General features: G+C 48.0%; 1 protein-coding gene across 1 annotated transcript in view; it reads right to left on the bottom strand.

Moving 5' to 3' along the window:
- Positions 1-13,648, bottom strand: part of CHRNG (cholinergic receptor nicotinic gamma subunit) — a 159,329-nt gene that overhangs the window by 45,895 nt on the left and 99,786 nt on the right. Inside the window, exons 5-6 of the mRNA XM_085635679.1 lie at positions 4,054-4,209; positions 1,846-1,943 (exon numbers count right to left, since the gene is read on the bottom strand). Of these exons, the coding sequence (XP_085491805.1) occupies positions 1,846-1,943; positions 4,054-4,209 (254 nt within the window). The remainder of the gene's footprint in view (positions 1-1,845; positions 1,944-4,053; positions 4,210-13,648) is intronic.

Genomic DNA, 13,648 nt, shown 5'->3' on the forward strand with positions numbered 1-13,648 from the left:
CTAGCGGAACGGAGTACAACACTCAATCCTTAAATAACCCCCTAGGTTCATCTTAAGGGATAATTCTGTTGGAACCTGCCATTTAGTCACACTCTGTTTTGCTGTGTCAAAAGGTGACCTATGTGTAGCATTTGTTGTTATAGCCAACTTTGGAAAGGAAACTTTATATAATATTTAAGCAGCAGTTTGTGCTTGACTGAGTCTGACTCAAAGGGCTCTCTTCTTAAATTAAAGTCTACCCCCAAAATCAAAACTTCGCCCTGGTATCTACATTTAGGGTAATCAAAATCTGATTTCAGCAACCCTAATTATAATTTTCCTGTTATACTCATATTATGATTATCACACACACCTGCACATATACACACACACGCACACGCATGCACTCACACAACTGCACACTCACCCAGATATTTATTAAAATAATAATTTCAGCCCATGTTACATATTTTATTGACACTCAAATACATTCTCTGTGAAGAGGAACACTCAATTGACCCAAGACTTTAACTATCAATGCATGCACCCAGCTGACACTTGGAAGGCTCAGTCAACTCATCATCAGACTACACTCACTCACTTAGGGGCCGATTCTGATGTCAGTTAGAAAGCCCTACGGCCGACTCCGTTACGTAGACCTTTCCGAGTGTCTCTTGGTTCCGAGCGACCGAGTACGATGCCGTTGAGCGCTAACGGAGTCGGGTCCCTCGGAGTCCCATTGAAGTCTATGGGAGCCTGTTGTACGTCGCGTACCTAGGCTCCCATAGCGGAAAAAGGTAGGTCACGGAAAAGAGCATCCCCTTTTGCGGGAATGCCTCTGCGCCGGCCGCTCTGTGCATGCATGTGTAGGGGGACACTTAGGTCCCCCCTGTGACCGTGTCGTAGGGCTATGGGTGAAGGGGGGCCCGCTATGGCCTCCCAAATTCCGCTTCCCAAAGCTTTTTTGAGTTGGAGGCTCTGAGTCGATCCGGCTGCTCGACGCACGCATCGTACTTGGTCACTCGAAAATCGGGCCCATTGCGCTGCACAAGTTGGCCATGTTGTAGTCGTCCGGAGGGCTTCGATGACGGGTATGAGTCGCTCAGAGGGCGAGGCGACATTCACATTGTACTCGCTTGCTCGTACGGCGGGATGAGTCGGTCGGAAATCGCACTCGCCGCTCGGACTCGCTCCTGACGGATGCCGTCAGGAGCCTTTCCGAGCGAGATCGGAATCGGGCCCTTAGTAGTATGGAAACACTACATGTGCTTGATAGGTGATCCGTTTATGCTCACCCTTTGTTTGGGTACAATGCAAACATCTCTATGAAATCCCATTCATCCAACTGAGAAGTAAAGGTCAAGTTTGCTCTTTATCCCTTTTCTAAGAGCTCTTGATTTTGGCCATTTAGGGAGTTGGGGCCTAAGGAGACTGGGGTCACACATGGTTAGGTGAGGATGCTAGGATAAATAATCACTTCTACAATTTCTTGCTGGCACTTTGATCACAGATCCACTTGCTTTTGGTCTTACTGTCGAATGGTCATGAAAGCATTGTCTAGAACTCCATGACAGACAATTATGAGATATTGGGAAAACATCACTTCCTCCATTGAGAAGAATCTAATTATCACCGACAAAACAACATATCAGATGGCCTGTAGGTATGATACTAAGAACATTCAAAGTGAGAATATTTCCTTAAGGATCTCTTTGTCATGAGCACCATCAACAAAAGCAGTAAATCCATGATGATAAAGTACTTTACCATTAAATAAGATAGGCATCCGTAGGCATCTGAGTCAGGTATAGAATATTCACGTCTATATCTGAGCACAAGATGGGAAGAGAAATCACATAGCCTCACCTGTGAATGCTTCTGGGTCAATCTCAATCCACTCAATGGTGGTGCCCTCTTCCACTGTCAGCATCATCCTGATTTCATTGGCACTGTACGTCTGGGACCTGAAAATTGAGGGTGAACACTGGTTAAACAAAGCCATTTTTATGAGACAATTAGGCATATGTCTCAAACTCATACCCTTTTCATTGCCATTGTGTACATTGGTATCTGACAGGACCATGCTTGGAGAGTAGAATATCTTCTAGGAAGGCATGCTGTTATCCCCATTCCATTGCATTATATTCAGGACCCACATAAGGAACTAGGAGGCTGTATGTTAAAGGGCCTAAGAATAAGGCCAGCATTTTCAAGGCATGAATACCACGTTGGTCCAGAGGAGATGTGGGTAGAAGAAGAGCCTAAAAACAAAAATTGAGCATCCTTGAGTGTTCCATACCTGAATCATCAAATCCGCTCACGAGTCCTTCTCCTCTGCCATGGAGTGACTTCATTAGGCCAAGTGTTAGAGCTACCATCTTTAGTCAAGAGAGTCAGTGATCAACTCAAGTCTGGCAAACAGCCAATGATATTTAGGCACTGGGGCAACAACAGATGTGTGAAAGATCACTCTTTGGAGCCAAATAGTCTTGACGTCAGCGCAATGTCCTCTTAACGTAACGCTTGTTGTTTTCTAATTTTATGCAGTAGCAGGAAATGTGGCCAAGAGACTGATTCATTCATATGAATAATCTTCTGCAATAAATGCTTGGAAGAAGCACAGACACACTAACATGCACGTTGTTATGTAAAACTTTCCAAACTTCATTAGTTTGTTGTGCTCCTTCTCTTCAACAAATACAATAGGATTGGAGTAGCCATTCCTGTGGCAGGCAAAACCTCATGTGATTATTCCAGCCCAAATTATAGACAGTAAAAAGTGAGCACATACTCCCACACTCAGTAAAACTGGGTGTGGAAAACCTACCCACTCTGAATCAGACTGAGCAACATTTTATGACATATTTTCACTCCATCTCACTCAGAATTGGGGCCACTGTGTTAGGGGTATGATAATCCAAATAGACATATATATGGGAGGCGATAGTGCAGCCCAGTTAGCAAAAGACGGAGTAACAGCCATGGTTTTCTTACCATTTCAAGATGGCTGCTTTGTGAGCACATCGGTAGAAGTGGGCACAATACATGCAGACGCATGCACCTGGGGTGGGGGTGAGCATTTTGACTTTTTTTACTTTATTGTACCAACATGAATGACAGCCACTTCAGAATGGTAGAATATAAATAAATAAAGTGTGCAGGAAGACAAAACAGACAGCAAACAGCCAAGAAGAACTGTGTAGCTGCAGGGGTCATGAAAAAATACATTAAAAAAAGAACCGGTGCTCAACAGAGAAATGTGGGGTGGAGGGGTGGTAAGGACATTGAGAGAGCACTGAGCCCTACATAAAAAAGAAAGTAATTAATGTCAATGAGAGTGTGAACTACTTGTTTAGAGTTTTCACGTTCACAAAATGCTGTGTGATGTTCCACAAAGAGATTGTGAGGTAAACGTTTTCCTTTCAAGTCTATGGGGTTCTTATATTAAGGATGCAAAACCCTTACCGATCTGTGTGGCATGCTTCATCAGCGGATTTTGTTCCTTGTTGGGCAGGCAACAACATTTTGAAAGATGGATTAGCATAACTTTTTGTTGAAAAAGGTTTGTTTTTTTCTAAATGGACAACCATCTTCATAGAGAGAGCTAGCTTTAGTTAGCTTAGGCGGATACGTTTAGTAAATGGGCCTGCATTTCGGTCCTGATGAATTCCACTGACTCCTTTTGGGCTGGCAGAAACAGCTGACCAGATGATAGAACAACAGGGGCAATAGAGCCCCTTAGTGCCCTAGAGTTGCATAGCTGAAGCATTGTTCCAGAAACTTTGGAAACAATTTCAAAAAGATCTCCATCAAGAGCTCCCTGTATCAGAGCCCATTGGGAAAAGTATACTTTTTTGCCTGCCCAACAAGGTGCAAAACCCTTTGATAAAGCATGCCACCCAGATAGATATGGGTTTTCCTTTACTAACATAGAAACCCCTCAGATGTGAGAAGAAAAATGCACCTCTCCATCTCTTTGTGGGACATCATACCTTGTGATTCTGGGTCTCTCAATTTGGATGCCTCTAATTAAAGATTCCACTCACTCCCCTCTTGTTGATGTATAAGGCTTACCGGAACACCATGGTGCAGTTCTGCCAGTCAAATGGAAAATAGGTGACCTCAACGGAACAGGAGCTGCGGTAGATGGCGGGTGGAAGCCAATAGACCAAGCCAGTATTGGACACAAGGGTGTTGCAGTAGAAAGTTATTTCAAATGTGCCATCAATGCTGCAAAAGAGTAACATGAAAGGAAATTAGGTACCATAAGGATTTTCACCTACAATGCTATTACTACATGATCACTTGTGTTTCCATTCTTTCTCCACACCCCTGTTGCTTGCCAGTGATTATTCAAACATGACCATTTTTCATTTACATTTTCCCTTCATTTTTACCAAAATTTTCTCTGACTACAGTGAGAGACCCCATTGGAAAATGTGGAGAAGAATAATAAAATTCAAATCGGAAAATATCTAAAGATGAGTACAAATCAGGACTTGCAACAACTTTATTGATGAATGTGGAGGCTCATAATTGTTGGGCTCAAGTGAGTGGTGATGTTTATAAGATGCCACAGAATGTCCCAGACTGCGTTTTCCAGTAGAACTATATGTTATGTTATGTTATGTTATAAGGGGTTTTGTTAAGCGCTCAGCTACTCAAGCAGAGTGTCCCGGCGCTGTCAGACCCGAAACCACAGAACTCTAACAGGGGGAAAGAAACTTATTGGCTAAATAGCCATGTTTTGAGCTCTTTTCTAAAGGACATCAAGCTCTCACTCTTCCTTAAAGATAGGGAGGGCATTCCAAGCCCGGGGCGCGAGGTACTTGAAGGAACGTCCACCTATACGGGCGCGCCTGATTGCTGGAACCGTGGTGAGAGATAGAGACGCCGAACGCAAGGCTCTGGCTGGCCTATGGAGAGTGATCCTCTTCCTGAGATAGCGAGGGCCCGTACCTTGAAGGGTCTTAAAAGCCAGGGTGAGCGTCTTGAATTCAATGCGCCTCTGAATAGGCAGCCAGTGAAGAGTTTGCAGCAGGCCGGTCGCATGGGCGCGATGACCAAGACCAAAGATCGCCCGAGCGGCCGAGTTCTGTACAATCTGCAGGCGCGAGAGGAGAAACTTCGGAAGGCCCAGATACAGGACATTGGCATAATCTAGCCTGGATCCTATCAGGGCCTGCACTGTTGTTTTCCTATGGGCGATGGGGAGAAGGGGAAGAAATTTTCTAAGCGATTTCAAAACGCTAAAACCTTGGTCTAGTGGTGGATAATAAACTCACCATGGGGGACCAAGTGAGCATAGTGACTTCAGCATGCTTCATGGCCTCAGAATAATCAAGAAAATTAGGTTCTTCCTGTCTGAGAGGAGCCTGAGGACTGTGGTTATGGCACTCATAATGTCACGTCTGGACTATTGCAACAGTTTATATCTTAATGTTCAAAAACAACATCTGAACAGGCTGCAAGTGGTCCAGAATGGGCAGCTAGATTGCTGACCGGAACACCCAGGTTCGCCTCAGTCAAGGGAGAACTTAAGAAATTGCATTGGCTTCCTGTACCACTGAGATCACGCTTTAAAGCACTTTGTATTGTCTTTAAAGCTGTGAATGGGACAGGTCCTGTGTTCCTGAAATCCACATTTTCATGGTATATTCCAAACAGAACATTAAGGTCAACTGGGTCCAAACGAGTGATAACCCCCCCTTTTAAGAAAACTAACTGGGGAGGCAGAAGCTTTGTTCACTGCACCTCTAAGGCATGGAATGAACTTCCGTTCCAACTGAGAAATGCCCCAGATCTTATTTATTTCCGGAAGGGTTTAAAGACATGGTTCTTTTCTCACCTCTAGGCCCTTTGCTCCTCAGGCATCCAGTGCTCAGCGCCAGGACACCCTAGGGTAACCGTGCGCTCTATAAGCATAAATAACATAACATAACATATAGTATCCATTACACACATAACAGGAGATAACATGTCATGTAAGCAACTTCCACTGATGCTCCATGAGCAAGAAGTAGGATAAAGACAAAACAGAGATTAATGTGCTGTAAATGAACCAACATTTCTCTTTCCTTTACAGGACTGAAATACAAGTATACACAAATCAACAACATTTTTTTTATTGCTGGCCTGAAGCAGGGCAGAGTTGGTGTTAATTCTTATAGCCGAACCATATGCACATTCCATTTAACTGCACGTCAGTGGGGAGCTAGAAAAACATTCACCCATGTTCAGCTATGAATCATATCATAATTTCTTATATTCTTTATATTTGATTTACTTTCTTGGCATATATACAAAAAGATTTTCCTATTAAAATATTTGTTAGCTTTATTTATAAAGAACGCTCAAATATATATTAATTGGAACATATACATACATATAAGAAATTATGTATGATTCATGGCTGGATATGGGTGATTGTTTCTCTTGCTCCCCACTGACATATGTAGTCAAACTTTAAATTATAAGTCAGATAGGTTACCAACTAAGTGTCAGCGCAGGTCCAGTAGCATCTGTTAGCTTACACTATAAATGATACACTCCCTTTTTGTAGTTGTTAGGCGAGTTTGTGTATTTACTGCATCACTGCATGTTAAGGAGCTTATATACTGGCAAATTCATGTTTAAAGGAGATATACCTTATTCCCTACTAGCTCTCATGTTAATAGTTCAATGCAGCATTTGGTATTAAATTTCTACCTCCGAAAATGTAAACTTGATTTTAGCATGTATGTTGAGAAAGGTTAGTAACTCCATTCCCTAAAAATGCAATAATTAAACACCAGAGCTAGCAAGTTAATGTTGCAGGGATAAACCTATGATTAGCCCACACAACAAAGTGTCAAAAAGAAATGGGCCCCTTATTCCTAAGGACCAGGTAGGAGACCATAAGTCAGACCTTACACTCACAAAGCTCTTTGCCTTTTAAGTCTTAAAAAGAGGTGCAGATCCAGTGGCCATTCTAACTTCATCTGCCTCTAAATCATCTACTGAGTAAAGTTAAAGAGAGGCAACACCATGTCACACTTGAAGTGTCTTTACAATGAGCTTGCATGGAATCTTATTGACAGATAAGGATGCTTCTTAATAAAGTGGTCTGAAGAAACTTGAGGGTGCATGGCAAAGTTACGTCATCCTCAAAAGCTGTCCATTATCTTCCGGTAGATGCAAGCCTCAAAGTCTTCTGCATCATACATGATGTCTACTGGAGTACAATCTGTGCATATCTTTAAAAATAACAACCACTATGTACCAAACAGGACCCTGCTGTCAGCTGCAACACACAACAAAGCTTCAGATTCCTTAAATATGGAGGAAGGGCCTTGGGAGCCAAGAAGCCACAGGCATGAATCCCACTGATCCCATGTCAGATAGCATAAGCCTGCAAAAGCCATTTCAAGGCAGACCTAAAACCGGGATTCCTTTTGCACACCTACAACTGACTCCACCCATTCAGGTTATGATTACAGAATGCTGGGTTAAGATCACTGCTCAGCGACTGAACTCTATCTTCCCACGCACACGACTTCTCAACACTGACTGGCACTGAATCAACATTCAACACTTAAAAAAACCCTCTGAATAGTAAATGAATAATGAATCATTCCAGAGGAAAACAGAGAACAGATTCATTATAAAAAAAGTATTTAAATATGACTTGGTCAACCAAAGGCACCCACCTATTAAATTACTTCTCTATGTGGCGAGGTAAAGAAAAAGTCTAGGTGACACCGGCAGGGAAACAGCAAAGAGATTCATAATACAGCTAAACGTCTAAATGTATCTGTTGGAAACAGCCCACCCCCACTCCGCAGGGTGGTGGTGGACTCCCCGAACACACTGTGGTAGCTTGGCTCGAGTGGTCAGGAAACAGGCGCAGTGCTAAGCATACAATATACCCATACAATAACCATGCGTGCATCCGTTCCAAAAACGACTCTACACCGTAAAAATTATGAAAATATTCTTTCTTTATCTTTTTCTCTTAGTTGCTGATTGGAAAAATAAATAGGTCAATCACAATATACAAATTTCAATTAGTGCAGGTCAAATAAATATTGGCTGTTTGATGAAATAAATAGGGGTGATCATAAATAACAGGGCATAAATACAAGTGCAATATATACAGACAATTAAATACTTTGAGGCAATAAATACTGTACCAATAAATATTGTACACCAACAAGTCCTGTGGACCTATAAATATAGTGCAGCAATAAATAGATAAAAATTCAATAAATACAGTATCCCCAATAAATAATTAAAAGTATACAGCACCCCTCATATAATCAGATGACACTTCACTTCTTAAGGGCTGATTTGGCCCAGGCACAGCTTGTAGGGTTGTGGAAGGCTTGAGGGGGGAGGCTACTCCCTGGCTGGGACAAGGCTGAGGCCTAAACTGAGGTAGATCAAAGGGGGGAATACCAATGCCCTGGCTTCCCTACTCCACACAACCTCTCTAGGTCAGTCCCAGTTCACCCCAGGCACAGTCAGGTGGGTTTCAGCACCTCCCTAGCCCCTTAGAGCAGTCTCTCAGGTCTCCACAGGGCCTTAGGCGCCCTCTACTCCACTTACTGCCCTTTTTCTGATGTTCCGACGCCGCTGGAGTCGTGTCGACGCCGTGAGGCGGTTCCGGTTCGGTCTCGGCGGCCTCGGCACAATGTCAGTTCTTTGACGACGCCGGCAGGCGGTTCCGGTCCGAGGTCGGTGGCCTCGGTTCGATCTCGACCTCCGATTCGACGGCGTCAGGCAGTCTCTTCACGATGTCGACTTCGGGCGGCTCCGGTCCGATGGCGCTCTCGACTCCGATGACGTCGGCCGGCCTGGCCTCGATGTCGACTTCCGGCGACTCCGGGGTGCGATCCTCACCCCCGACCTCCGGTGCTCCTCCTCACAGGTTCCGGGCGACTCCGGAGTGCGATCCTCACTCCCGACCTCCGGTGCTCCTCTACCTCGGTCTCCGACGACTCCGGAGGGCGGACTTCACTCCTCCGATGACGCCGCTCGCTCGACCTCGGTTCACTTCCTCCACGACCTCTGGTATTCCTCTCGACCCCCGTCGGCGCCCTCTCACGACCTCAGGCGGCTCCGGGTACGACGTCTGCTACTTCAGTCAGCGCCGCTTCTCCACCTCGGGCTCCAGGTCTCAGGCTACTCGACGCCGGACTCCAGGGAAACCAGTTCTCAGGTCAGAATCTTGCTGTTTGCTTGGTTCTAAGGCCTGTTCCTGCTGTCCAGGTCCTTAGGATGGTTTTCTTCTGTCTTCTTCCCACACAGGGCTACAGGCTGGGATCCATCAGTAGGGACAAGTATCAAGGGTGGGTTTATGGACCCCACTCCAGGCACAAGTTTCCACCCCTGCTGCTTCACTCCTTCCTCCTTCACTGTAGTGCTCCTCTCTCTTCACCAGTCAGGTGCCAACTGCCAGCTCCAACTGCCAACTGCCTCTCTTATCCTCCCAACATTCTAAACCGCCTCCAACGGTCACAGGGTTCTGGAAGCTCCTGGAATGTTCTGGAAGGTGCTGGTAGGTTCCAGTGGATGCTGGTGATGTCACAGGTGGCCACCATTTTGTGCTTCAGGCCCTCAGACAGAAGTTTCAGGGGTAGCTAAAATGGCTCCCTGAATCTGCAGCAACACGAAAAAGTCTGGTGGTTCCCAAAAAGGAAAAATTCAAACAGGGTTTGAGGCAAAAGTGGGACAAAATAAATAATGATGAGGAGGGACCACCCAAAGGGCTGACAGGTCTAACACGCGTCCCCCCCAGCTGAAAGTGGGGAGAGCTACCCAACCCCTTGGGAGTTCTCATCACTAAGGCGGAAATACCTTGAGAGACCGTCTGCATTGGCGTGGTCCACTCCAGGCCGATGTTCCACCTGAAAGTCCATCCCCTGTAGGGAAATAGACCACCTCAACAACTTGGGATTCTCCCCCTTCATTTGCATCAGCCAACGAAGGGGTCTGTGGTCGGTCTGAACCAGGAAGTGCGTTCCAAACAGGTATGGCCGCAACTTCTTCAGAGCCCATACCACTGCAAAGGCTTCACGCTCTATTGCACTCCACTTCTGTTCCCTGGGAAGTAGTCTCCGGGATAGGAAGACCACGGGTTGATCCAGACCCTCTTCGTTGAGTTGCGATAACACTGCCCCAATGCCATGTTCTGATGCATCTGTCTGGACAATGAACTTCTTGGAAAAGTCTGGGGCCCTTAAGACCGGGGCCTCGCACATGGCTTTCTTCAATTTCTCAAAGGCTTGCTGACAAGCCTCCGTCCAGACTACCCGTCGAGGTTGTTTCTTGGACGTGAGCTCCGTGAGGGGGGCTACGATGGTACCGTACCCCTTCACGAAGCGGCGATAGTATCCCGTGAGGCCCAAAAATGCTCGGACCTCAGTCTGTGTCTTGGGGGGTTCCCAGGCCATGATGGCCTCGATCTTCGCCTGGAGGGGCTGCACCGTTCCCCTACCCACCAAGTGTCCAAGGTACACTACCGACCCCTGCCCGATCTGGCACTTGCTGGCCTTGATCGTCAATCCAGCTTGTCTCAGGGCCTGGAGAACAGCTTGCAGGTGACGCAAGTGATCCTCCCAGCTGTTACTGAAGACGGCTATGTCATCCAGATAAGCAGCAGAGAAACTCTCCATTCCGGTGAGGATCTGGTTTACCAGGCGCTGAAACGTGGCAGGTGCGTTCTTGAGCCCAAAGGGCATCACACAGAACTGGTAGTGGCCATTGGGCGTGGAGAAGGCTGACCTTTCCCTTGCTCCATCTGTCAAAGAGATCTGCCAGTACCCCGAAGTAAGGTCAAAGGTACTTAGATATTGGGCAGCTCCCAGCCGGTCAATCAATTCATCCGCCCTAGGGATCGGATGAGCATCAGTTTTTGTCACTGAATTCAGTCCCCGGTAGTCCACACAGAACCTCAGTTCTGGTTGGGCACCCGGTGGTGCAGCTTTTGGTACTAACACCACCGGACTGGACCAGGGGCTGCTAGAAGGTTCAATCACTCCTAGCTCCAGCATCTTAGTGACTTCACTATGAATGCTGGCCTTCACCTTGTCTGACATCCGGTAGATCTTGGACTTCACAGGTGGGCTGTCTCCTGTGTCCACGTCATGGACGCACAGGTGAGTCCTACCCGGGACAAGGGAGAACAACGAAGAGTACTGCCCCAGGACCTGGCGACAGTCCTCCTGCTGTTCAGGAGTTAGAGATGGGGAGAGAATCACTCCCTCCACCGACCCATCCTTTTCTTGAGACGCAAACAGATCAGGGAGAGGCTCGCTTTCCACGTCCTCTCCTCCGTCAGTCACCATCATCAAGATGACTTCGGGCCTCTCGTGGTGGGGTTTGAGGCGGTTGGCATGCAGCACCCGCAGGGGCTGACGAGGGGTCTTCAGGTCCACCAAGTAGGTAGCCTTACCCTTCTTCTCCAACACCTCAAAGGGTCCTGACCAGCGATCCTGGAGGGCACTAAGCTCTCCTGGTTCGATCACCCACACCTTCTGGCCAGGCTCCAACTCCACCGGGTGAGCGTTGTGGTCATACCACGCCTTCATCACTGCTTGGCTGGCTTCCAAGTTGTCAGAAGCTTGCTTCCACAACTTAGCCATTTGGCTCCGGAAGGCCAGCATGTAGCTCACCACATCCTGGGGGAGCTTTCTGGGAGTTCTTTCCCATCCGTCTCTCACCAGGTTAAGAGGTCCACGTACAGGGTGCCCATACAGAAGCTCGAAGGGGCTGAAGCCCACTCCCTTCTGCGGCACTTCCCTGTAAGAAAAGAGCAAACAGGGTAGGAGGACGTCCCATTTCCTCCGCAGGCTTTCAGGCAGACTCCTGATCATGCCTTTTAAGGTTTTGTTAAACCTTTCCACCAGACCATTGGTCTGGGGGTGGTAAGGAGTTGTGAACCGGTAGGTCACTCCGCACTCCTTCCACATTGCCCGCATATATGCTGACATGAAGTTGGTCCCCCTGTCGGACACAACTTCCTTGGGAAAACCCACTCGGGTAAAGATTCCCATCAGGGCCCTAGCCACAACAGGTGCTGTTATGGTCCTCAGAGGTATTGCCTCTGGGTACCGTGTGGCATGATCCACCAGAACCAGGATAAACCTGTGACCAGCTGTAGTCGGTGGATCTAATGGACCCACAATGTCGATGCCCACCCTTTCAAAGGGGGTGCTAACGACAGGAAGTGGTTCCAGGGGAGCTTTCAGCTTCACCCCTGTTTTCCCACTGGCTTGGCAAGACACACATGTCCGGCAGTAGGTATCGGACGACACTTTCATCTGAGGCCAATAAAAGTGTGGGACAAGACGGGCGAAGGTCTTGTCTTGCCCCAGGTGTCCTGCCAATGGTATCTCGTGAGCCAACTCTAAAAGGAAGGCTCGATAACGTTGAGGAACTACCAAGGCTCGTGACGATCCATGTAGGGGTGCCTTGGGTTCACTGTAGAGGAGGCCATCCTCCCAGTAAACACTGTAGTTCCCTTCAACGTTCCCTGCTGCCTGGGCTTCGGCCTGTCGCCTCAGCCCCTCAAGGGTAGGGCACTCCCTCTGGCCCTGGCAGAATTCCTCCCTGGACGGGCCTCCCTCCACGTGCCACTCGGCCGGGATGGGTAAGTCCTCCAGGTTGGTAACGTCCCCCTCCGCAGACTCCTGGTCCACCACCTCCGGTGGCCTATCCGTCCTACGGGGTGGAGACGCCGAGGCAGGCTCCTCCTGTCCTCGGTTCTTCCCTTGACTGGCAGCTGGCTGGGCCTTTGTTCCAGGCTCCAGCCGGAATGAACTCCCTCTTCGGGTAGTCTCGGACCTTGTGCTAACACAGGCCCAGTCAGGTGTACCCAGCATCTCGGTGTGAGTCCGGTATTCCACCTCCTTCCAAGCGTTGTGCTCCATGTCATTGCCCAGCAGACAATCGACTGGCACGGCAGGGCTTACGGCAACTCGAAGTGAACCTGCAACCCCCCCCCATTCAAAGGGAACCTCGGCCACTGGATAGTGACCGGTTCTGCCGTCAGCCATCGCGGCTGGGTGGAGTACATCGGGAATTACCTGCTCTGGAGACACCAGTTGGCTACGCACCATAGTCATACTGGCTCCTGTGTCTCTCAGAGCCTCCCCTCTTTGGCCGTTGATGGTGATCCATTGCCCATACTTTGCGGTATTTGCGGGCACCTGGATCTTAGGAACCATCTCCCGTTCTCCCAGGGACACTAAAGTGACACCCGCCCACTCCCTTCCCTTAGTTAAGGGCATCTCCTCCCCGAGCACTACACTAGCTACTCCGGGGGGCTTTCCTCCAGTGGGAGGGGGTGATCGTTTCTGACACTTCGGATCTCCTTTATAGTGTCCAACGCCACCGCACTCGTAGCAATGGACAACCCTTGGCTGCTGACTCTGGCCAGGATTAGGGTTTCTGGGTGGGTTAGCCTTAGAGGTGAATCCTGTTCCCTTCCCTTGGAAGTTATTTTGGGGGCCTTTGGAGAACTCCTTTTTCTTTTCCCCTCCTTCTTTCTTCTGGGGGGCGCCCTGTCCGGCCTTTTGAGTATCCCCTCCAGTCCCCCTTGTGGACACCCGGGTACTAGCCCAAATGTCCGCCTCCTCAGCAAGCTTCCGGGGGCTGGTCAGCTTGCTATCCACCAGGTGTTGCCGCA

The sequence above is a fragment of the Triturus cristatus genome, chromosome 11, assembly GCF_964204655.1.
Source record: "Triturus cristatus chromosome 11, aTriCri1.1, whole genome shotgun sequence".
NCBI lineage: Eukaryota > Metazoa > Chordata > Amphibia > Caudata > Salamandridae > Triturus > Triturus cristatus.